The sequence below is a fragment of the Podarcis tiliguerta genome (genome assembly GCF_965153285.1).
Source record: "Podarcis tiliguerta genome assembly, chromosome: 12".
Taxonomy (NCBI): domain Eukaryota; kingdom Metazoa; phylum Chordata; class Lepidosauria; order Squamata; family Lacertidae; genus Podarcis; species Podarcis tiliguerta.
In genome coordinates, this window is record NC_139545.1 from 24,563,640 (window position 1) to 24,590,024 (window position 26,385).

At 45.7% G+C, this 26,385-nt stretch overlaps 1 protein-coding gene across 2 annotated transcripts in view; it reads right to left on the minus strand.

Moving 5' to 3' along the window:
• Nucleotides 1-25,318, minus strand: part of SNX10 (sorting nexin 10) — a 46,702-nt gene extending 21,384 nt beyond the window's left edge. Inside the window, exons 1-3 of one of the 2 annotated variants that reach the window (XM_083405210.1) lie at nucleotides 25,147-25,318; nucleotides 21,937-22,040; nucleotides 10,021-10,069 (exon numbers count right to left, since the gene is read on the minus strand). In XM_083405210.1, coding sequence (XP_083261336.1) covers nucleotides 10,021-10,044 — 24 coding nt within the window. In that variant the 5' untranslated portion in view covers nucleotides 10,045-10,069; nucleotides 21,937-22,040; nucleotides 25,147-25,318. The remainder of the gene's footprint in view (nucleotides 1-10,020; nucleotides 10,070-21,936; nucleotides 22,041-25,146) is intronic. The other variant, XM_083405209.1, reaches the window with a different exon arrangement.
• Between the last annotated feature and the right edge of the window lie 1,067 nt (nucleotides 25,319-26,385).

Genomic DNA, 26,385 nt, shown 5'->3' on the forward strand with positions numbered 1-26,385 from the left:
GATGGGAGTTGTAGCCCCAAAACATCTGGAGGGCCAAGTTTGCCTATGCTTGTTCTAGATGCTACCATTCCCCTCTGGGTTTCCATCCCCACACACCTTTCCGTGCCACAGTTTGAGAAAACCCCAATGAAAAACAGATTCCTTTCAGCACATGAAAACATTGTTCAAATTCTCATATCAGGGCGAAGTCCGTTCTTTGAGCTTTGAGTTTAGTGCTCAAACCTACCAGTTTGTGGATATAATTGCTCACCCACAAATTGCCTCATTGAAGAAAACAAAAGATAATTGGGGTGTGTGTGGGTGCGGGGCAGGAGATCAAAAGAAATCTTTGCCTGGAGGCCACAGACTTTCAGTTAACCATTTTATGCACATGATCTGGCTTCATGTTATCTAAAGGGAAAGTCCAGGTGAGGCAAGAGGGGAAATTCAACTTTTATTTACATGACAAACCAGAGCACTGTCAAAGGCTTCTATGCCCTTTCCCCAGCACAATGAAATGAAAGAAAGAGAAAGAAAGGTATTTTGCTTTTCAAATAAAAAAAAAGCAGTTTGAATGTTAGCCTAAAGCCTAATACTCTAGGTTAACCAAGAAAGCTTCTGCCAAATCTTGGTACAGTGGAACCTTGGTTTTCGAATGTAATCCGTTCCAGAAGACCGTTCGACTTCCGGAACATTTGAAAACCAAGGATCAATGGATGGTCGGCAAAATCCATTGAAAAAATGGAAAAACACGCAGTGGAAGCTGTTCAACTTCCAAGGCACATTCAAAAACAGAAGCGATTACTTCTGAGTTTTCAGCGTTTGTGTTCCAAATCGTTCAGCTTCACTGCCACTCAAAAACCGAAGTTCCACTGTAATGGACAATGTTTTGGCTTATGACTTACATACAACTTATAACAGCTCTATTTTCACCCTTACCTGACCTCCCCTCATGGGAGGTGCTATGCCTTACCCAAGAGACAGGGAAGGTTAGCATGGTGTAAACACACCAGTGCTCCTGATGGTGAGATTGACAACACGGACCCTGCTGCCACCTCGTTCCTCCACCACCCAGTAAGATACAGCAACGCCAGTGATGGGACGACCAGGTGAGCACTGGCACCCGCCCACCCCACACCGACCACAACTGCACCCTGGAGAACAAACCATAGAGCAGAAGAAGTGCAGCCAGCCTTTGCCTTCCTAGACAGGCAGTGCCTTCACCCTCCGGAGGAAGACCCCAGTATTAAGTTTTAGCTTGAGTTGAAAAATGCAGGAAACCACACCAGGTAACACATTATGGAAAAACACACAGAGGGATTTTCTCCTTGGAATTTCCCCATTTCATTTCAAAGGGCCCTAGCTAGGTATTTTCCCCTTCTGTACATGTTGTTTTTATTGCTGGTAGGCTGGGCAGCTTTTTGTTTCTGTATTTACTCTCTCTCTCTCAGCTTTCTCTCTTACCTTGATCCTTTGTCCTTCTCACTCTCCCATATCCAGTGCTTAAACAAGCAACACATCTACCTTTTTTTTAAAAAAAAAAAAAGACTGCCTTCTTAAGAAATACAATATTACAGCAAAATCCTACACACATTTACACAGAAGGAAGTCCTACTATGTTTAAAAGGGCTTATACCCTAGTAAATGTGCTTAGGGTCAGGAAATGTGCTTCTCAGGAAGTCTGGGAGCAGGAACTGGGTGCAAAAACATTTCCCTCACTTGTGATTTCCAGCAACTGGTTGTTGTTATAAGAATTCAAAGGTCTCAAATATAAAACAAGTGATCCTAAGTGCACAGAGTAAACACACTTACATATGTATATAAACCACAAGTCTCAAATAGCACAGGAGAGCAATCCTGACGTCATCTTGACTCTTAACGACCCCAAATATTTCCTCTGCCCAAGGAAATAGACTGGGAAAACCTCTCCTGGTGGTTCTTTTCCCTTACAAATCCTGTCTATTAAGGGTATATTTTGTGTATGAATAGGGCAGGTCTGTGATCTGGATTCAAGAACCAAGGTATTTACCATCTCAAAAGAATGGCCCCCCTGGCCAGGTAATGCAATCAGTGACCATTATCCCAACTGATCTTGTCAGACATGAGACAAGCTACCATCTCAAATTTCAGGGAAGATTTTAATGCTTGATTTTGTATTGTGTTTTACTGTTTTTTGTGGGAAGCCGCCCAGAGTGGCTGGGACAATCCAGTCAGATGGGCGGCATATAAATAATACTATTATTAAACTGTTGTAGCCTGCCTCTTTCTGTAATGTGTGTGATGCTTTGGGTGGTCTTTGGTGAAGGGGCTGGGCAATTTCTAAAGTCCTTAAAAGTTAATAATAATAATAATAATAATAATAATAATAATAATAATAATAATTGCACACTTTGTTCGGTGTCTTCGCCTCCTTGCAAGGGGGCGGGGAAACTATATTGCAAAATAAAGATAATGGACGTAGGGGACACTTAAATCCTTTGATGGAGAGTTGGGCTGTAAAAGCCAACCCCAAATTTTAGCAGTGTCTACTACTAGTATACGTCACTGAACAGCTTATCTTCCGTGAGATAAAACTCTTTCAAAGCTGTCCAAGCTGGTGGCCGTAACTGTTTACTGTGGGAGTGAATTCTATAAGTGTGCACAGTAAGAGCAGCAAAGGATTGTTGTGGCTTCTCAAGAGATTAACCAAAGCAACAACCTCCTTTCACCAGATACATGAAAGAGATTTCCAGAAGAGCAGCCAAGTGAGTCTGGGCAGCAATAAAACCCAAAGAAATAGCTTTTGAGGCACCTAGTCCCATGGACTGCAAGAAGATCAAGCCTATCCTTTCTGAAGGAAATCAGCCCAGAGTGCTCACTGGAAGGACAGATCCTGAAGCTGAGGCTCCAATACTTTGGCCACCTCATGAGAAGAGAAGACTCCCTGGGAAAGACCCTGATGTTGGGAAAGATGGCGGGCACAAGGAGAAGGGGACGACAGAGGACGAGATGGTTGGACAGTGTTCTTGAAGCTACCAACATGAGTCTGACCGAAATGCAGGAGGCAATGGAAGACAGGAGAGCCTGGCATGCTCTGGTTCATGGGGTCACGAAGAGTCGGACACGACTAAACGACTAAACAACAACAACAACAAAGTCTAACCAACTGATTGTGCATGTGTTCACTTCATCAGATGAATGGAATGTTATCCTGAGTTATAGGTACAGACATGGTTTGGGGAGGGGAAAATATTGTGCAAAAAAAAGTGAGGTCAGAGGGAAATGAAATGCAGACAATGCAGATAATTATGTACTTAATAGTGGAGAGTCACCAAACCCTTCTTGGTGGCACAGACATCCTGGCACTGGTAAACCAATTAACACGCTGCCTGTTTGCTAAAAATCTTTGGCAATGGCTTAAGAAGGGTATTAAACAGCTAGGCAATATCTTTACTGGGACTACCAAACTGGCCATTTGAGAGTTTTTTATTGCGAAATCTTGTTGGCTCCCTGGGTGGGCTTGACCCACCAACCTTTTGGTTAACAACCAGACACACTATATACACACACACACACACACACACCACCCATCTGGCTGGGTTTCCCCAGCCACTCTAGGAGGCTCCCAAGAGATAATAATAAAAAAGTGACAACCTCAAACATTAAAAACTTCCCTAAACAGGGCTGCCTTTGGATGTCTTCTAAAAGTCAGACAGTTGTTTATTTCTAGTATTACATTTATAATAATAATAATAGTAATAATTTATTATTTAGACCTCGCCCATCTGGCTGGGTTTCTCCAGCCACTCTTGGCGGCTTTCAACAGAATATTAAAATACAATAACCTATTAAACATTAAAAGCTTCCCTAAACCTTTCCTCCAGTGAGCTCAAGGTGGTGTACATGGCTCTTCACCCTCCCCATTTTATCCTCACAATAACCCTGAGAGGTAGGTTCAGGTTCAGCTGAGAGATAGTGGCTGGCTGTCTTCATGGCTGAGCAGGTTTTTGAACCCTGCACTCCATGTTCCTAGTCCAGCACTAACAGCTACATCAAACTGGTTCTCTAAACCTTAAGTACACTTGGCATAGAAAAGCCAGCTAGAATGTTTTTGTAAAATGAATACAGAATATATCTGCATTACCTTAATCAACCAATTTATTTGCCATAAATTGCAGTACCTAATATAAATATGAGGTTTTGCAAATGAACTGAATGGTGGCAATCAGCAATACCCAAATAGGGGCAGGGGGCAAAAGTGAGGTGGTATTTTAATTTCTTTTTTACTCAAGAGGAATTCCCCTCCTGCCTTCCTTCCCCAGTCTTCTAAGGAAATAGAGGTTAGCACACTATTCCCACTATTGCTACAATGATTTTAGCAAGGCTGTGAAATACATGAAGGGAAGGAGAGAAAGATGGTTGCCATTCTGTGCTTCAAAAAAACCCATGTTCTGTAACAAGCACTCAAAACAACACACATCTTTGCTGAGGAGCTCTCTAGATGATTATGCATCCATGGCAGAGGTGCAGAAGTGGGGGGGGGGGGAAATGGCTCTCCTTCTCCTAACAGTCCTAGCCAGGGATGATGGGAGTTGTAGTCTGACGATATCTGGCCACACAGGTTCCTCAGTGCTGATCTATGACTATAAGCAGCAATAACAGCTAAGTGACAATCTAGAACAGTGTTTTGCAAACCTGAGTCTTCAGCTGTTTTTGGACTACATCCCTAGCTAGCAGGACCAGTGGTCAGGGATGGTGGGCACTGTAGTCCAAAAACAGTTGGAGACCAAGTTTGGGAAACACTGGACTAGAATGTTAAAATTAGTATTCTATGGCTATATATATATACACACACACACACACACACACACCCCGGAAAAATAACACCAGGAAGAATATTAAATTTGCAGTGAGTAAGCATTATAAGAAATGGAAGAAAGAAGGAAACAACAGATGATACATAGATTTGTGTTTTGCAGATTCATGGAGCTACAAACTACTGAGCAATCTGAGAAACAATTAGCAATAGGGAAAAACAGAACTAGCTGCTGCCTCATCTTCTCCTAGCAGCTGAAGGGATATAATAATGGACAGAGTTATGCACATGAATTGAGCAGACCCAAGTTCAAAACTACTCAGATATGAAACTGTTGGGTAGCCAGGAGTAGTTATTCTCTGCCAACTGAGGCCACACCAAGAAGCCTAGCTTTTGGAATCCTGAAAAATATAATTTTCCCAGGCCACGGCACCTGAGCCCTGATAGACATCAGGAGCCCTGGGAAAATTACATTTTCCTTGCCACCTGCTGCAGTACTGCCATAGTAGGGAGACACATCAGGGACAGAACAGAGTGGTGGGTTTGCCTTGCCGCAACCGCTGCCAGGTCAGCGGAAGGGACAGCACAAGGCAGGCTACAGAAACCGGAAAACTCTTAGTCAGATTTTGGATGATTGGCAGCCAGTTAGAAAATGTGCAGACTCCAGGAGAGGATGCACCTCCACAGGCACATACCTCCATATGTGGTGGGGATGTCCTGAAATCCAACTCTTCTGGACATCAGTCGTACAAGAAATATGCAAGATAACTAAGCAAGTATTAGAAGTCACCCCTGAATGGGCCCTACTAAACATCTTCCAAGATAATAATGCCCACTCACATTATAAAGAGCTCATAACCCACCTAATCTCAACAGCCAGAAGCATCATAGTCAGACACTGGAGAGACCCGTCAGGAGTTAAGCATGGACCAATGGTATCAAATAGTATGGGAAACAGCCTTATTGGAAAAATTAACCAATACAGCCGTACCTTGGTTCTCGAACGGAGTCCGTTTGACTTCTGAAAACATTTGAAAACCAAAACACAGCTTCCAGTTGGCTGCAGGAGCTTCCTGCACTCATTTGGAAGCCATGGAAGCCGAGCCAGACTTTCAGGTTCCAAAGAACGTTCACAAACCAGAACACTCACTTCTGGGTTTGCGGCGTTTGGGAGCCAAAACGTTCAAGTCACAAGGCGTTTGAGAACCAAGGTACTGTAAACCGAAACTGACACAGGGACAAATAGAAGAAGACGCCTTCACCCCAGTATGGTTCCCCTTTATCTCATACATAGCCCAACAAGACAACAAAGAATCCGTCGATAGCATGTGAATCAATATGGCTAACCTGATCCAAAAATACAAATACACACACCCCACTCACACACAAAAACAAATCTCACTACAGCCAACCAAGGACAACCAACCACACCCTTGGCCACCCCAACCTCTCTCACAACCAAGGAAATATAACAAGTGAATACAGTAGTAAGAGAACGCATACAAGTGATGCTGACACAAAACACAAATACACTAAGCAGAAGAATATAAGCGTAACCACCCGATCCCAATCCCCCTCCCCCTCTTTTCTTCCTAAGCCAATCCTGCATGCAACACTAATGTCTCACTACAAACGAAACTGATCTGTAGAAAACACAACTTGAAAAAAGAGACAATGCACGTATTTTTGTAAACTAAGAAATCTTTAATAAAAATATATTTTTAAAAAAGAGAAAATGTGCAGACTTCGGCACACTCCTAAGATCACTGGAGGCACAATCTGGAGCAATCCAAACTATTTACTTTTTCTTGTCTTCCTGTTTACCAAGCCCAATTCCCAATCAAGCCAGTGGGTGTTTCTCTACCAAAAAAAGTGGGCAAGAAGGGGGTGTGTGGAACGCCTAGCATGTCACCAGTTGGGAGGTCAATATATTGGGGAATGGGGTGTGAGAACAGTAGAGCAGAGGGGAAGTGGACTGGCCAGCTACTATCGTAAGCAGCAGGCCACTGAAACGGGATGGAGAAGTGGCAGCCCATCTCTCAGCCGTGTGAGACTTTTCAATGTGCAATTTCAAATTTGCTAACTTCCCCAAACTACACCTGCTATACAAAGAGCAACTCCCTTTGTGGATTCCATGTCAATTATTTCCCCACAAGCTTGCCACTAATATTTTCGTTGTCCCCGAAGGGGGCAATGACAATAAAGATATTATTATTATTACTAATGAGTAGGACCTTAAATGAAAAGCGAAAGTTAAAAATTCCTGCTTCCCTCAAAATACAGTAATCTTTTGCAACCTGGGAACTGTGCTGCCTTGAGGACATTCTGGAGGCCAGAGCCAGAGGCAAGGGTGAGTGCAGAAAATGTAAATTTCATCTTGGTAGGTTTGTTTTTACAACTCTCTCTTATGAGGCCCTATGGCTCTCTCTTATCTTCCTGCCAGACAAGCAAGAAGCATGAGTTCAAGGAGACATTTCAATCAAGCAAAAACACTCAGAGGGCAGAAAGGCTGGGAGGGAGGGGTGTGGCAATAATAATAATTTATTATTTATACCCCGCCCATCTGGCTGCGTTTCCTCAGCCACTCTGGGCGGCTTCCAACAAAAAAATTAACATACAATAAAATATCAAACATTTTAAACTTCCCTAAACAGGGCTGCCTTCATATGTCTTCTAAAAGACAAATAGTTGTTTATTTCCTTGACATCTGGTGGGAGGGAGCTCCACAAGGCAGGCGCCACCACTGAGAAGGCCCTCTGTCTGGTTCCCTGTAACCACACTTCTCACAGTGAGGGAACCGCCAGAAGGCCTTCGGAGCTGGACTTCAGTGTCCAGGCTGCACGATGGGGGTGGAGACACTCCTACAGGTATACTGGCTAGAAAGGAGGTGTGGTTTGGAGAGGACCTGGGGCCCAATATCCCCACACACTTTAAAAGACAGACAGCTGTTTTTCATGCTAACTTTCATTCACTGAACCAACAGCTCACAATAAATTGGCATTGTTATGTCCCTAACATTAGCCCTAAAGATGCTCAGAAACATCAAGGTGTCGCTCTGTATACAATTATAATCACATTATTTGCCAATAGTAGCATGTGATTTTGGTTCTGTCTCATTGAACTTAAGTGTCCGTTTGGTTTGGGCTCATTAAAAAAAAGGGGGGGGACCCCAAGCCCGTATATATAAGTATTATTTCTACATTTGCTGCTTGCATGAATGAACTACAAATTCTTCTTAATGCCACTGTCCCTCGATTCCAATGCCTTTTTAATGGGAAGATCCATCAGTAATAATGCAACAGGGGTTCTGCATTTTAAAGGCTGTTGGCTGTTGCCTGCCCCCAAACATTTAACAAGGGCAACTTGGGACACCCTCCTTGTGGGCTTATTTGCACACAAAAAAATTGTTTTGACAAGGGAAACGAAGCTCCCGATTTCCTCTTCGTTAAAGCCCATGCGAGAGCAATGCTGGCGACAATTAGGAGGGCCGCCGTTCAGTGGGAGAGCACACACTCAGCCCCCCCCCCCCCCAGTCTCCAGTTAGAAGGATGTCAAGAAGTCAAGCTGAGAATGACCTCGTTCTAGGGGCTACAGACCCTCTGTCAATCAAAGGAAACAGCACTGATCTACATGAATGATTGGCCTGACTCAGGATAAACCAGAGGGTGCACATGTCGTGATTGTGCAGAAGCATGAGATGCATTTATTGACAATATTTCCTCTAAGGAGCTTGATATGATATGCATGGCCCCCTCTTTTATCTTCACAATCCTTTGAGATACGTTAGGCTGTGAGACAGTAGTTGTGTTCACGCCAAACCGTGGTTTAGTGTGAACACAACTACTGTCTCACACTAAACCATGGTCCAGTGTGAATGAGCTAGGTCCTGGGGGAGGAGTTTGCAGCCCATTTGCTCCTCCCTGGTTGTCACGGACTGGTTGGATGCGGAGGAACCAGCTGGCAAAGGCAGTGGTGTTGGGACAGCAATGAGTGGTCAGAGGGAGAAGAGGGAGCAGACTGGGAGGAGGTGGTGTCGGAAGCTGAAGAGGCAGCAGGGTTTACTGAGTGGGGGGAAAGTCTGTAGCAGAGAGAAGTCCAGAATGAGAAGCAGGAAAGGAGGAAAGCCAAGAGGCAGAGAAGAGGCCGTCTGGTGAAGAGGCACAGGAGTCTCACCCTCCTGCTGCAACAAGCCCTCCTGGTCTCACAGAACCAGGAGAGGTATGAAAAGAGCAGAGATGTTAGCTTCATGCAGGTGCAATCTCAGATTGCTTGGGTGGGAAAAATCCTGAAGAGGAGGGGAGTTGGCAGCTGTGGGAAGTCGGGGACCTTCAGTCTCCACAACTGCTTCAGGGGGCAAGTCCTGGCGGAGATGAGTTGCTGTGCTCATTAGGCCTGTCCCTCCTGTGCAGATCCTGTTTTTGCTAATGGTCAACTCCAGCTTACTTGGTGTAATTTACTGCTGGCTCGCTCCCGTCACTGGTCCTTTTAGCTCAACACAGCCTAGGAGCTGAGCCAAAGGTTGGCTTAGCAAGGGATCCAAGAATCTGGGATCGGGGTTAAGGTCTCTCCTCCTTAACCACAATCCTTAGGTTGGATGACACTCTGAGTCTAACCTTGGCTTAGCTGCCATGTCAAGTTGAGCTAAAAGGACCAAGGAAGAGCATAACAGGAGTCAACTCCTGTCTGGGAGCCAGTCTGTACACATGGCTCTTATAAGCCAGAGGTGGGGAACCTTTGGCTGTCCTGAACTACAACTCCCATCAACCTCAGCAAGCATGCTCAATGCCCAGGGATGATAAGAGCTGTAGTTCAGCAGCATCTGAAGGGTCAAAGGTCTCCCAAACTTGCTTCCAAGCACTGAGGAACAGCCTATGTCAGCAGAATTGTCTTTGGTTATGACCCCGGCTTGCAAAAGAGCCAGATACTTGGGACTTCCCCCATGCGCCGCATTACAACATCCAAGCCAGGGGGACTATTTCTGCCATCTCTTCATTGCAGCAATTACACAACCTACTTTGTCTCCTAAGATGCTACCCCAGATATAAGCTGCCCTGTTTACTCAGTGCTGGTTGGTGATATAGTCACACCCAACTTGAAAGCTGTTCGCTGAATAGTGGCTGATCAATAGAGAAGCATTTTTGCAGAACATTTCTGCTTTTAGTAGTATAAAGCAAAGTTCCATATTTCTAGGAAAACACCCCCTTCCAAACTAAAAAAGCAACACACACACAAATTGAAGCACTTACCTGTTTTTCATGCTTTGGCGTCATCTTGCAAACTGCATGTGAAGTCTATCTAAAAAATAAAAGTGGCAAGCCTAAGTAATTAACACTGAAAAGAGATTAACAACAACAAAAACTACTACTACTACTGAGCTGTATTGAGTGTGATCTTTTTGTCCAAATTGAAAGGGGTTCAGAAGAAGGCAACAACAACAAGCAGGGCAACAGAAAGCAATTCTTATGAGCAACAATGGAAAGAACTGAGTATCTTTAGCCTGGAGAAGGAAAGGTTGAAGGAGGGACATGACAGCATTCTTCAAATAGCTGCATGGTTGACACACGGAAGAGGGCACAGACTTGTTCCCTTGTGCCCCAGAGTACAGGGTCAGGTCTAATAGAAGGGTAGATTTGGGTCGAGCACTGGAAGAGTTTCCTGATGGTCTTATTAATGCAGCCTAAAATTGCATTAGCCTTGCAAGGGTAACCAAGAGGTGTGCTTAATTAAGCCTTCCCTGTACCTTTCTACAGCCTCTTCTGTTGTGTTCTGCTTGTGGAAGTTAACTATGGTTCTCTGACATAAGGTAAGGTGCATTGCTGAGGAAAAAACTTGTTCCTTGAACTGTGGCAGGATCTACTCCTTATGGGAGGTCACAGGCACTATGAGGTTCAGGGGAGGAAGAGAGAGAGCAACTCTGCCACTTTATAGGATTTCTAGAGCCAAACTACTTCTCAAATTTCATTCCATGCTCCTGCTAAAGCCGTGCTGTTAAAAAGCATATTTTAGATGGCTGTTTCTCCATTGACCACCGATTAGAATATTTCCAAGAAGCCACTTCCCTTATTCATAATAATGAACTGAATTTATTCAGTTTAAGGAAGATCATTTAAAAAGCAAGTTTACATGGTGCAAACCCCCGCACTGCTTACATATAACCGATCGGCACAACCTTGGGCAGCCTAGAGTTAGCATGTCCCCCCAAAAAAAATTCCTCCAGGATCAGGAAGGAATTTCCAAGGGTGTGCTGACAGTGACACTTTCTGCTGCAAAAAATGAAAATGAAAGGAACTTGGCACGCCGAGATGTGGCAACCAACTGACTCTGTTTTCTTTTATTATTTAATGGTGGAAGAAACTTATGTAACATTTTGGCAATTCCAAAATAACTCACAATCTTTAAGAAAATACAGGACAAGGCATTTCCTTCCTCAGTATTCTTATCCCATTGCCCAAAGTTGAGAATCAGGAAGTTCAGCGTGGGCCCAGACAAAGCCTGAAGCAATCATCAAAAGAAGAAACTTTTCACAGTTTTGCAACTTTCTTAGGGAAGACCACATAATGGGACTTCCTTTCAACATCAGATGAGGCTGGGAATAAAGGTAAAGGTAAAGGTACCCCTGCCCGTAGGGCCAGTCTTGACAGACTCTAGGGTTGTGCGCCCATCTCACTCAAGAGGCCGGGGGCCAGCGCTGTCCGGAGACACTTCCGGGTCACGTGGCCAGCGTGACATCGCTGCTCTGGCGAGCCAGAGCCGCACACGGAACGCCGTTTACCTTCCCGCTAGTAAGCGGTCCCTATTTATCTACTTGCTCCCGGGGGTGCTTTCGAACTGCTAGGTTGGCAGGCGAGGCTGGGAATAGGCCACTTTAAATACCGATCAGCTGTTTTTCAAGCTACATGGCAATTTGGGCAGGGCAGAAAGCTTTTCTGCATGAGTCTTCTGTTGTGCTCTTTGCAAATGCGGGCTTAATGCATGTGTACTTAGGAACAAGCTCTGAAGGGATCAAGCACACTCTTGTCCTTTTGCAGCTGGGTGCAGGAGTTAATGAAGTCGAAAGAACAGCATAGGAAAACAGAGGCTTAAAATAAAGTCACGGGTGTTGTGCCGAGAAATGGCTAAGAGCAACAAATGAGAAGGCTGTTGATTCTGTCATTTGGCGCCTCTTCAGGGGTCCAGCACAAGTAGGGGGGATGAAGGAAGCAGACAGTTATATTCCTGTACGACAGAGCTTTCCAAACTTTTCATGTTGGTGACGCACTTTTTAGACATGCATCATTTTGTGACACGGTAATTCAGTTTTACTAGCAAACCAGAGGTTAAGCTAGGCATAGGCAAACTCGGCCCTCCAGATGTTTTGGGACTACAATTCCCATCATCCCGGACCACTGGTCCTGTTAGCTAGGGATCATGGGAGTTGTAGTCCCAAAACATCTTGGGAGGGCTGAGTTTGCCTATGCCTGGGTTAAATTAACCCCTTCCCAGCCCTGGGAGCTGCATGGGAAGTGTTCGTGCGACACGCCTGAACAATGCAGCCAACACACAGTTTGGAAAGGTCTGGTGTACAGGAGCACCAGAAGAGGCATAAAGTCAGGGTTTTCCAGGAGCAAAGCCAAGGCACAAAGCTGCCCTGCAAGTCGGCTCTCAAAAAGCATGCAGATCTAGGAAATGGGTATTGGACATTCTTAGCATGCAGTAAAAGGGATCTGCTAGGCAGAAATGTCCTGCCTATAGGCTTCTCAGAGGCATCTGTTTGGCTATGCTGAAAAACAAGATGCGAGAGACAGTGTGTGGTCTGATGGTTAGAGTGTTAGAAAATGAGATTTAAAAGCTGGGAGCCAAATGGCAACTTAAACCTCGGCTTCAGTCACCACACCTCGGCTTCAGTCACCACAACGGAATGCCTCTAACCCCACAGACCAGCTGATCTATGCAGCTGCCTTTGGGTGCCGAGCTCCTGCGCAAATCAATTGGCTTGCGCAGAACCAAAAAGCGTGCTTCGTTTGGTGCCGTGTCGCCCCACAAGACAGCTGCCTGGCAGCTGCGCCAGCTAGCCAGATGAAGATGCTAGTGGCCAAAATGTGGTGACCAGACATCCCCAACTCCTTGCAAAAGGCTGCTTGGGCCTGTCATGAAATGTGACTGGCACCCGGTTATTTTCCATCTCTGGATGGACCAGGGTTTGAATCCCCACTCAGCCATGCAGCTTGCTGTGTGATCTTGGGACAGTCCCTGTTAACATTTCTATTCCACCTTAAGGAGCAGACATGTGGAACTGTTGCGCGTCACATGTCTGTTTACATTCCAGCACAGCTTGCTGGGAACTTCCATTGTGTGTATAGCTTTTGCTTTTCCCGTTCTCTCTCAGAAGACGAGAGAGAGAGAGACATGTTTCTTTGTCCTGATTTATGATTAATAAATCTGTAGTTGTAGTATGCTTCCGCAAGCCTCACGCCTATTCTGTGTGCGCAGTTCGCTCTGCTGATAGTGTGTCTGGCTTTGAAGTCCGGGTCACTGATTTACGTCGGAGCAGATGCCGATGGTCTTCGAAGCGGGAAGACTGGAAGGAGACGGCCCAGTTGGGGTTAGCCAGCTGGCCTCCATGCCCTCTGCATGCTGACAGTCCCTGCCTCTCAGCCTAACCTACCCCACAAGGTCGTTGTGAGGAGTTTTTTTAAAAGGGGGGGGGAGAGAGAACCATGTACGTCACCTTCAGGTTCTTGGAAGAAAAGGTGGGGTGTAAATGTGCTAAATAAATAAACAGCCTTGATATCAGGCCTCTTCTTCAATGGCCTTCTAAGAGTTTTGAGACAGTTCTCATCGGGCACTGAGAATGCTAGGAAGACCTCTCCTCAAAGCACCCTCACTTCATGGGTTCAGAAGAAGTTATAGTGACTGCAAACAAGAACAAGGATAATCTGCTGTACACAGTTTTACAATGGAAGAAAGAGATGCCAGAGGAACAATATCGTCATCGGTATAATGTACTGAATTCATTACCAGCCCTTTTAACATCAGGTGCCAGGGCAGGTTACAACAATGTAAAATTCAGTACTGTAAACAGTTTAAAGCGGACAGCGTCAATCAATGGGTACGTTTGGTTCTTGGGGGTGAGGGTGGTGACAGACAAGCTCAGGGCTCTTGGTATTGCTGGTTAAAGACTTGCAGTAAGTTGCCCTGATTACATAAGGATATAGGGAGATTGAGAGATCCTTCCATAGCTCAATGAATTTAGCTCAATGAACCATAGCTCAATGAACTTAGGGGTTAGGCCACTCTCTTTTGCATTTGAGTGGTGGGTGGAGGCTAGCACAGGATTCCTATCCTTCCAAGTTTAGCAATTGCAGATAGCTTCATGGCAGAGCGGGGATTTGAACCCTGGCCTCCCAGGTCTTAATCAAACACTTTAACCACTACACCACTCTGGTTTTGGATTCTTTGGGGAAGGCAGGACTGTCAAAGCAGTACAGTAGTGCTTTAAATGTATTGGTGCAGATGTGGCCTCAGGCATAATTACTGTTTACCTATAAAAGTAAGAGGGACACGGGTGGCGCTGTGGTTTAAACCAAAGAGCCCAGGACTTGCTGATCAGAAGGTCGGCAGTTCAAATCCCCGTGACGGGGTTGAGCTCCTGTTGCTCAGTCCCTGCTCCTGCCAACCTAGCAGTTTGAAAGCACGTCAAAGTGCAAATAGATAAATAGGTACCACTCTGGCGGGAAGGTAAATGCCGTTTCCGTGTGCTGCTCTGGTTCGCCAGAAGCGGCTTAGTCATGCTGGCCACATGACCAGGAAGCTGTATGGCGGCTCCCTCGGCCAATAAAGCGAGATGAGTGCCACAACCCCAGAGTCTGTCACAACTGGACCTAATGGTCAGGGGTCCCTTTACCTTATAAAGGTAAAATGTGTTTCAGCATTAGAATTAATACCAGTATTATTATTATTACAATTTTAATAATAATAGATTATATAATGTTGGAAATGTGATGATCTTTACATCTCTGAGTGTGAAGCAAAATACAGTCGTACCTCGGAAGTCGAACGGAATCCATTCCAGAATGTTCAGAAACCAAGGTGCGGCTTCCGATTGGTTTCTGATTGCACAAGCACGCTGGAAAAAATAGCGGAAGCCACGCCAGATGTTCGGCTTCTAAAAAAAATTTCGAAAACCGAACACTCACTTCCGGTTTTCGATTGTTTGGGAGCCGGAACGTTAAATTCCCAAGGCATTCGGGAGCTGAGGTACGACTGTAGGTTACTGTTGTTTCTCCAAAAGAACATTTTCTTTTGCAATAAATGCCCACCTTCTCCAATTTTTCAGTACCCCCTCAAGGGTAATCCTTAGGGTTAGAGAGTGATGGGCAAGGGCTGGAGAGAGACCCAGGTTCAAATTCTCACACAGTCACAAACCACACTATGAAAGTCACTATCTCTCAGCCAAACCTACCTACCAGGACCACTGCCGAGAAGATCTAGTGGAAGGGCAATGCCTGTCTTCTTGAAGGAAAGGAGTAGAAATGCAATACAGTGGTACCTCTGGTTACATACTTAATTCATTCCGGAGGTCCGTTCTTAACCTGAAACTGTTCTTAACCTGAAGCACCACTTTAGCTAATGGGGCCTCCCACAGCCGTCATGCCACCGGAGCACGATTTCTGTTCTCATCCTGAAGCAAAGTTCTTAACCCGAGGTACTATTTCTGGGTTAGCGGAGTCTGTAACCTGAAGCATATGTAACCTGAAGCATATGTAACCCGAGGTACCACTGTAAATTGTTTAATGAATAATTAGAAGGAGTTAATTGTCATTATAATAACTTATTTATTTACATTGGTGGGGTGTGTTCCACTTGTTTCTAAACATGCCAGCGCAATTCTCTTTATGCATTTCCTGAGCACATGTACAGCTTGAACTTCCCGCTTGCTAAAAGTTGGAACAGAAAATGCCTCCCACGCCACACCGGTCGGGCAAGGGCTAAAAGGCTTTGTGAAAATCCTTCGAAGACAAACAACTCTTACAACATTCCAGGATGTTGTTTTTGGAACCCCTGGCAAAATAATTTTTTTGGATAAACGACACTTCCATTTCTCAACATACTATCTCCGCCCAAAGATACTAAAAGGATGATCTGATTCATTATCATGCATCCACCTGACACACGGGCAATTAGCACTCACACATTCCTTTAGTAGTTACCCAGCAGTTAATTGTTGTTGTTGTGCATATGCAAAATGACTGACGACTGAGTTTAACCCAGAGGCAAAAGAAGCTGGAAAAGAAAACCAGGATATTCATTGGAACAGTGTCACAATGTTTTTCTTTTCCGGAAACTTAGTCAGACTTTTAGTAAATAGGATTCTTTCTTACATAATGAAATGCATTGGAGCCAACTAAGTTTTACTCAAGAGTAGACCCAGGGGAATTAATAAACCTAAGTTACTCTTGTCCTTTCATTTCAACAAGTCTTCTCTGAGTATGCCTAACATGAGAGTCAATCCCCGTGTTTTGTTTTTCTTCTTTCTAAATGGAGTATGAGAATAGGGGAGAAATTAATTTTCTCCCGCGAAAATCAAATGGTAGAGACAGGTGAGAAAAACCACCCAGGAATGCATACGCATTAACATTTTCCTCCTACCACTACCGCTGACTCACACATTAGAGATTTTGCCTCACCTTAATCTCTGCTGAACATCTAGCAAGATGGGATAAAGCAAATCACTAAGAGATAACATATTTTGGCTTTTGGACTGAAATTAAGCTTATATTGATGTCTGATACCTGCCTGACTGGAGCAGGATCTAGGTTTTTGAGCAGGTGGAGTAATGGTTAGAGTGTTTGACTAGAGCCTAGGAGGCCAGGGTTCAAATCTCCACTCAGCCAGGAAGCCCACTGAGTGACCTTGGGCCAGTCATTGCCTCAGCCTAGCCTACCTCTTAGGGCTGTTGTGGGAATTAAATGAGGAGGGTAGAACCATGTATATACCATCCTGGACTTCTGGGATAAGACCCACCTCACAAAGTTGTTGTGAGGACAAAATTGAGAGTGGGGGGGGGGGACATCACCTTGAGCTCCTTGAAGAAGAGGTCTACTCAGGTGAGCAGCTTAACATAAGAGCGGGGAGGTTGTACGAAACCATAGATAGATAGAATCCTAGAACCGTAGAGTGGGAAGGGACCCAACGGGTCATCTCCCCCCAATGCAGGAATCACAGCGAAAGAATCCCTAACATCCAAACTGTATTTATCCAATGAAGGACAGCCTGCCACCTTCCAAGGCAAGTCTGAACAGCTCTTAACCATCAGAAAGCTCTTCCTAATGTCTTTCTGTGGAAAGAGGAGTCGCTGCGATAGTGGCTCCCAGGGGTGGCACGTCCTATTTTGCCACCCAAAGTAAAACAGGAATTGTCCACCACCCCATCCCACCAAACACACACACACTCTTCCGCCAGGGCACTCCAGATAAGCAGCAATGCCATGTGCCAGAACACCTCCCTCTCAGTGACGGAAGCAATCTGGTGGCTGGAGCACTGCCTCTTTCACTTCCTGTGCTTGAGGCAGGTTGTCCACCACGCCTCATGGGCGGGCCGGCTCTGGGGGTTCCACATCTATGAAATGAACTATCTTGGGAGAGGGGTTTATCTCCACGTCGACTCCACACATTCCAGCCCTCCTTTGAGCAGACTATTTCAAGGATCAGGGTGGTTTTTTAGCACACAAAGTGGCTCTTCAGAACCGATTCACAATTCACCACATAAAAGCAAAGGAACTCCACAACCGCAGCTACTGGTTCTCATGACTTGCCACAACACTTTCTGTTTGGGAAGTGTCAGACAGACTGGCCTGTGTTTCCCCTTACAACAAGCTGCACTACAACTCCCATAATTCCCGGCCTGATCCCTGGCAATCAAAAGCTCTGCTGCCTGGAGCCGATTTAAGATGGCATCCAAAATAATCGGGGGGGGGGGGGAGAGTGGTGTCTGGAAAGCCATCCCTGCTTTACAAACAACCCTGTGACACTTGGACATCTTCATCTCTGAATGCATAGATGTGAAGCCTGAGGCCAAAAACAGTTCTTCATTCAAGGCCTCACCCTTTGCCAACAGCAGAGGTGGAAGCTTAAAATAGCTCTCATTAATCCGCGTCCCATTGAAGCACAACTCACTGATAATAATCAACACATTCCATTTGCCTAAAGCCAGCCTTCAGCAACCTAGTGCCTGCCAGATGTTGATGGACTACCAATCCCATCAACCTTGACTATTGGCCATGTTGGCTGGGGCTGATGGGAGTTGGAGTACAAAACTTCTAGAGGGCACTAGGTTGGAGAAGGCTAGCTTCAGCTCATGTATTAATAAAGGGGGGAAATAGTAGTTATTTTATAAAATAAAATAAAAAATACTCAGTTTAAGGGGTTTCCTGCGTGTCCTGTAGAGGGAAGTGAGGGGTAGATGGGGACCATTAACATGAGAAGGTAGCCCATCTAGAGCAGGGATGTCCAACAGGTCAATCGCGATCTACTGGTCGGGGTGTCCCTCGTCCCTGGTCGATCCCATGATCCTGATCGATTGCCCCCCCATAAAACTCAACAACTTTAGGTCTTCCTCCCCCCAAAAAGCTGAACAACTCTGACCAATGCTCCCCCAAAAAGCTCAACAACCTTGGTCAATATAATGAGTAGATCACCGCCAGTTGTTGTTTTTTTTTTTAGTGGGAGTAGATCGCAGTCTCTTGGAAGTTGGACATCCCTGATCTAGAAGAGGGAAAAATCTGACCCTAAACCTCCACTGCCTTGCGGGATATCTTCAGGAGAAGGAAAGGCTAAAGAGTAAACCCTTCTCAAATCTGGAAGGCAGTCCATAAAACGGTTGGATGATGTCTTGTACGCCTCCTTCCAAAAACTCATGAAGCCAAGCTGGTATCAAACATATTGCTCAGTGAGGCCAAGACTGTCTGGGCAGTCCCGGACCTCCATACACTCTGCCAGGCCTTACGCCCCAGGGAGGTCACTTCTGTGCTGCTAACGCAAGAGTTTGACTTCACTCCCAGAGGTGCACTCTACAGAATGGGTAGGCAAACTAAGGCCTGGGGGCCGGATCCGGCCCAACTGCCTTCTAAATCCGGCCTGCAGACAGTCCAGGAATGAGTATGTTTTTACATGAATAGAATGTGTCCTTTTATTTAAAATGCATCTCTGGGTTATTTGTGGGGCATAGGAATTCGCCCATATTTTTTTTCAAAATATGGTCTGGCCCCCCACAAGGTCTGAGGGACAGTGGACCGGACCCATGCTGAAAAAGTTTGCTAACCCCTGGTCTCTCGAGACAGACCATTGCCAACAACCTTTTATAATGGCTTCCTACCAACGGCTATATAAGGTTATAATATAAGCCAAGGCCATGATTTGCCCTCCAACCTGTATGTAAGGGTTGCTCCCAGTCAGCTCACCTGGTCCACCCCGCAATGTCTCTCTCGGGCAGGCTACAAGTCTAGCCAAAGAAGGCAACATGGTCTCCAGGCTTCCCCTGACTTGTTTCCTGAGGCTGTCGAATCAGATGTTTAACCCACGTGTTTAGTGCTTGGACAGGAAAGGATCAGAGGGAATCTGGCCCTTTTGCGATGGTATGTCTGAGCTACTGTTTTTAGAAGGATGCAGGGGAGGTATGATTTGGCGAAAATTGGGAGGAGTCAGGGGTAGGACTGGTGCATTCATTAAAGGTAAAGGGACCCCTGACCATTAGGTCCAGTTGTGGCCGACTCTGGGGTTGTGGTGCTCATCTCGCTTTATTGGCCGAGGGAGCCGGCGTACAGTTTCTGGGTCATGTGGCTAGCATGACTAAGCCACTTCTGGCGAACCAGAGCAGCTCACGGAAACGTTGTTTACCTTCCTGCCAGAGCGGTACCTATTTATCTACTTGCACTTTGACATGCTAGGTTGGCAGGAACAGGGACCGAGCAACGGGAGCTCACCCCGTCACGGGGATTCAAACCGCCGACCTTCTGATCGGCAAGTCCTAGGCTCTATGGTTTAACCCACAGCGCCACCCGCGTCCCTGGTGCATTCATTAAGGCCCCCTAAATTAGCATCATAACTGAGACCCTAACATGAGTCCTAGGTCTTCCTTGGTCACTCTTGCCTTCTAGCAACTGTGCTCACGGCACACTGCAAAAGACAAATGCAAGGCCTCCAACTGCAGAGCCACTTGCAAAGTAATTCCTGTGAACCGACTCCCAAGGGAAAGAGGAAGCAACAGCCACTTAGGGCACTGTAAAGCCAGGAGAAATACCTCTTCGCCTGTGACTGCGTCATCTCTCTATCTGTAATTACTCCACTGTGCTCAGGGCTACTTCAGATTTTCCATGCTTCTGACTAATGCCAAACAATTATTTAGGTAAGTGTGCGCCTGCCAGAGGCGGCATGCAATGAAGAAGCCATGAGAGCTGGTGAAATCAATCACGAAAGGTAAAAATGGGGAAGCAACGGCTTGCTGAAGGAGCAATATAGTAGGAGAAAATGGAAAAATACTACAAGACAATGTCTGGGTGGCCACAGGTTCCCCATCTCTCTTTCTCATGCACAAGCAGAATGGTGCAACATTCCTGCCTGGACCACGGGCAAAGGTACCAATCCTACGCATGCTTAGAATAAAGGAAAACACAGAGGAAGCTCCTTGGAAAACCATGGTTTGCTGTTGCAGCAAAATGTGGCAAACTCTGGTATACCCAAACCATAATTTGCTCTTCAATCAGCCTCTCAAACCAGTGTCAAACCGTTGTCTGGGATCCTGGTTTAAGAGTAAACAATGACTTCAGCAAACCAGAACTTGCCGCCTTTGAATGCAACAACAAACTCTGGCTTGCCAACAAACCAGAAGTCAGTTTAGAAATCGCAGCATGTGAAGGGAGGAGAACGAGGGAACATGTGCGCCTGAGGCTCCTGGGGACTCTGCTTCTGCATTGTAACACAGGGGTGGAGAACCTTAGAAACAAAAGATGTTATTGAACTACAACTCCCATCATCCCCAGCAGGCATGGTCAATGGTCAGGGAAGATGGGAGTTGTAGTTCAACAAAACCTGCAGGGCCAAAGGTTCCCTACCCTTGATGTAACCACAGTTTGGTATTACATCTGAGTATGCACAGGCTATTGATAGGTAGACCCAGATGTGTGTTCATTCTTTATTACTTCCAATTAGGCCAACCTGAATAAATTAAATTTTATTCCATGGATTATTAACACAGAATGAGAACTCTTGACTGCTAAAGTGTTTATCTTAGGCTGCCTATACAGCCACCGTCCATAGCTTTTATTTTTGTTACAGACAGATGCCAACAAAAAAAAGTATTGTTTACTATTATCTAAGTGCCACTCCTGTTCATTTATTTGACTTGGGCAAGCAAATGTCCCAGAATCAGAAAAGGTGCAGCCATAAGCATTATCTAGTTAGAACAGTTCCTCTTACCTAGTGTCAATGGGTACAAAATTGAGCAAGAGGCAAGAAGGCACATTCCTTTGACTTATTTGCTTGCGAATGAGGACAGAGCAGTTGCCTCCATAGAATAGCAGACCATGAGAGTAGAATCACAGATCTGGGGTGCTTGGCTGACTTTCATCCTACAATACCCATCAACTAATTTCCTGAAGTGTTGGCTGGGAACAGCTAAGGAATTTTTGAAGAACAGCTAAAACAAACAGCCTCCTCAGTCTGCTTCCTGCTGATAGCATCACCACCAACTCCAGGGGTGGGAAACCTGTGACCTTCCAGATGTTTTCCTTTCCAGATGTTCTCACAGAATCATAGAGTTTAAGGGACCCTGAGAATCACCTGCAATACAGGAATATGCAGCTGTCCCTTATGGGGATCAAACCTGCAACCTTGGCATTATCAGCACCGCACTCCAACCAACCTAGCGATCCAGCCCTTGCTGGACTACAACTCCCATCAGCCTCTTCCAGCATGGCCAATGGGATCTGTAGCAACATCTGAATGGCCACCAGTTCCCCATCCCTGGCCTATTCTTTGATCTAGGGCTCCTGACACAATCAGTTCCCTTTCTGTAAATGCCCACAACTTTCATTACTTGCTGTGGCAGCAATGCATATTATACCGTAAGTATCAACACAGTAATCTCAAAAAGGAATATAAATCTCAAGTGCATCAATGCATACTTACCCAGGAGTAACGGGAGCTTGTTTTGTACATGCAACCTTGCTGATCAGATTTAGCAGGCAACGACCCAAAGCAGATCAGTCAAAACTTCAAATGTTTGTTGAAAACTACAAGAGATGCAATATAAGCGCATTAGTTGCTGGTACGCGAGGCCATCTAAATTGCAGCTATTTCAAAGGCACTATAGTTTCCACTGATGGAAAATACTCGCCAGGTAAGTTCCAGTTTGCTGCCTGTGCTAGGAGCGCTCATTGTTGCTAAATTCTCAGTCGTATTAGACAATGCCCAATTGCACAAGATGCCAAAGTTGTTTTGCTTAACCTTTTAACTTTGAACAAACCCACAGGTCCACATAGGGGGCTTTGGTTCAGTTTATTGCTAGCTGCCCGGCTGTGTTTGACCAGTAAGCGGAAGTCACCTAAGCCCAGTGCAAACTGTCACCGCTACAGCAAATAGATGCAGGGCAGCAGTTCTCAAAATTATGTTCCACAAACCACTGCTACATCCAGGTGGTCTACAATGTGCCTGTGGATGTGTGGTTGAAGATCAGAGATGGCACACCCATTGCAATAAACAGCTGTACCGATTTATTTGTTTTAATTAAAACACATTTATTCAAAAGTTACAATGCAGCTTTGTCCACCGCCATAGTATCACAGAATGATCACTCCAATCCTCAATCCCTCATCACTGTCATGTTGGCTCATCAAATACAATTATAGAGTTGGAAGGGACCCCAAGGGTCATTTAGCCCAACCCTCTGTACTGCAGGAATCTTGACTAGGTCATCCATGACAGATGGCCATCCAACCTCTGCTTAAAAACCTCCAAGGAAGGAGAGTCCACAACTTCTCTCAAGGGAGATCCTCAAAAGGATCCCAACTACCGATCTAATTTACTAGATCAGTCTGATTTTTGCTTCTACTATTCCTTATATTGTGCTTCATTGTATTACAGTTTGGATTCTACAGCATACAACAAATACAATCTATAAGAAATAAAAGAAGCAACAAAAATACAATTAATGGTCGTACAGCATCTAGCACAGTACATTGCAATTGCTGTCAAAAGCAGAAAACTCATTGTGTGGGCTACAACAGAATGTCTAGGCAACTTTTTTGCAGTGAAATGTATTCTTTTTATTATTAATTTCATTTCTATAACGCTTTATATTTTAAAAAGAAAATATTTCAAAGCAGTTTCCAACACATTAAAGCATCAGATAAAGCAATCCAGAATAAAACAAATACAAGCTTCAAGGGAAATATTTCAGATCCTTCTCTGACAATTTGCTTTCCCCATATTTATTTACTCACTTGATTTCTAGAGCTGGCCCACAGTAGAAGTTCTCTAGGACAGTGTTTCCCAACCTTGGGCCTCCAGCTGTTTTCGAACTACAATTCCCATCATCCCTGACCACTGGTCTTGCTAGCTGAGGATTATGGGAGTTGTAGTCCAAAAACAGCTGGAGGCCCAAGGTTGGAAAATGCTGCTTTAGGAAGCCAATATAGTGTTGAAGCAGAAATTTAAAAGCAAGATCCAAGAAGCATAGAATCCTAATATCCCCTCTTCCTTCATCTGATTTCCACTCTTCACCTATCTAAACTTTCAGGAAGAGTCTGTTCCATCTCCCTTTCAGTCTAAATGCATATTAAATATTTGAATACTGTTTGGCGTCCCACTTTTCCTTATTCCAGACAGCCCATTTTTATTCTTTTTTGAAACAGCATTTATTTGTGTTTTTTAAGCATAATATTGATTAGAAATGTGATTGCTTTCTATAGGTATCTCATTTGTTTTTATTCTTCTTTATTTTTACGTTTATATACCACCCTACATCCAAAAGTTCTAAGGGCGGTTCACAACATAAAAATGCAAAATGAAAACACAAATATTAATGTCTGGATGTGGTTTGGCTCCCAATTTACTCAAGACTGGTTGTATTTTGTATTGGTGATCATTTTTAAAATTTTGATATCCATTAGAAATTGTGACTGCATCTTCCAGAAAAAACTGGGAAAGACCCCTCTATGAAATTCTGGGGAGTCCCTGCTGGCCAAAAGAGACAGTACAGAGCAAGGTGGATCAATGGCATGATTTAGTTATAAGGCAGCTTCTTAAGTTTATAAAGCAGCGATGGAGAACCTGTAGCCCCCCCCCCCCCCGTAAGTTGCTGGACTCCCAAAGTCCATCAACCCCCAGCCAGTAGGGCCAATGGGCAGTAATGCTGCTTCCAGCAGCAACCTTTGAGAGCCATCACATCCCAATTCCCACCCTTACCCTAAGGAGACTAGTGTGCCTGTGGAAATGACCTGGAACACATCCAAACCTAAAAGCAGGCGCAATCTTCCTATCACTTCCAGCGCAAGGCTTTCCGTCACCCCGTCAGCTGTGACAAATGCCGGGCTGGGCACGCCTATGAGGTGACCCACAAACTGACCTCGTGCATTTTCCTCTTTGCTAAAGAGCCTTAATCTGCAGAGGTGAATCACAGCGACGTCCCAGCAGGACGAGCAAAGGCAGCGTTGTTGTTCATAGAATCATACGAGTTGGAAAGGACACCAGCGTCATCTAGTCCAACCCCGGGCAATGAAGGCATCTTTTCACGCAACATGGGGCTCAAACCCATGACCTGGGATTGGGATTCTCATGCTCTACCGACCAAGCTATTACTACTACTACTACTACTACTACTACTACTACTACTACTACTATTCTCCTGTATTCACTTTTTCACCCTGGGCACCAGCAACGCGCTTAAAACAGAAAGCCACCAGATCTCTTTAAAAAAAGATCCCCCCGGGGCTCTTCTTAAAGCCTCCTGCCCTAAGCGCACTCAGGACCGGGGGATGTGGGCTTGAACCCTACGATGGGCAAACGATTCCTGCGAGGGGTGATGACTAGATGACTTTCAGAGGTCCCTTCCAATTGTATGATTCCTGCCGCTGCCTTCCAAGGAGGCATCGCTAGCGGTCTGAAGCGGGTCGGGGAGAGATCGATTTAAGTCAACCCCCTTGGGGGGGTGACGGCGGGGGAGAGACCACCTCCAGGACCAGCCCTGGGGGAAAGACCCGCTACCGACGTTCATCCCGCGCAGCATCAGCGCCCAAAGCCCACCCAGCTGGGTTTCCTCGTTCCCGTAGAAACCGAAACCGCGAGGCAAGCCGAGGCGCTTTTGCCCTGCCTAGTGGGGCTGCTTCTCGGTGGACTTACCTAAGCGCCGTTTCCCGCAACGAGACCGGCGGCAGCAACAGCAGCCCGAGATTGTGCGCTGCCGTCGCTAAGACGCGCCGACGAATGAATAAAAAGCAGCCGCCGCGGCGACTTCGGGGCAGGAGCGAAGAGCTCGCAGACACGTGATCGCCAGCGAGAGGAGGAGGAGGAGGAGGAGCCGCGGAGGGCGGCGTCACGTGATGCGATTGCGACGAGGGGAAGGCGGGGGAGATAACAATGGAAGGAGGCCGGGAGAGCGGCTGGCTTGATCAGAAAGACCAGGAGGAAGGCGGGGGTGGCGGGGAAATGAAGGGAAGCAGGATTGCAGCCTGTCTGGGTCCCGCAAGTTTGATAAGGAGGCGCCGAGGGCTTGGGAAGATGAATTCAGTGGGGAAATGCATTATTAGCAGACTCCACTTTTTTAGCGCTGCACATTTAGCAGATATTTAGCAGAAGTCACATTATCTCATGTGTGTGTGTGTGTGTGTGTGTATGTAAAGGGACCCCTGACAGTTAAGTCCAGTCGTGGCCAACTCTGGGGTTGCAGCGCTCATCTCGCTTTATTGGCCGAGGGAGCCGGCATACAGCTTCCAGGTAATGTGGCCAGCATGACTAAGCCGCTTCTGGCGAACCAGAGCAGCTCACGGAAACGCCGTTTACCTTCCCGCCAGAGCGGTACCTATTTATCTACTTGCACTTTGACGTGCTTTCGAACTGCTAGGTTGGCAGGAGCAGGGATTGAGCAACGGGAGCTCACCCCGTCTCGGGGATTCGAACCGCCGACCTTCTGATCGGCAAGTCCTAGGCTCTGTAGTTTAACCCACAGCACCACCTGCATCCCATATATATATATATATATATATATATGCTTTCGTAGATTTTCACGGGTACAGGAATGCAGGTTTTGGTGTCCTCGGGTGTCTTCCCGTGTAAAAGTTGGGGTGTCTAGGCGACGTTTCGACGAGGTCTCACTCGTCATCTTCAGGCTGGTGCTTTCGGCTTCTTGTTACTGGAACAGAGCAGGATCTCAGTGTTTGAGTTCCTATAAATACTGTTGAGGAGGTGTGGTGTATAGCCTCCAATGTTCTGGGCAGAGAGGAGGTTCCCAGGCTAGTGTGCCTTTTCTTCTTTTGTTCCTTAATTACTTGAGGGATATCTTGAGTGATTTCTTGAGTGATTAGCCCTCCCCACAAAATCTGACACCAGATCCAGAGGCACACAGAACGCCATCACCAATCA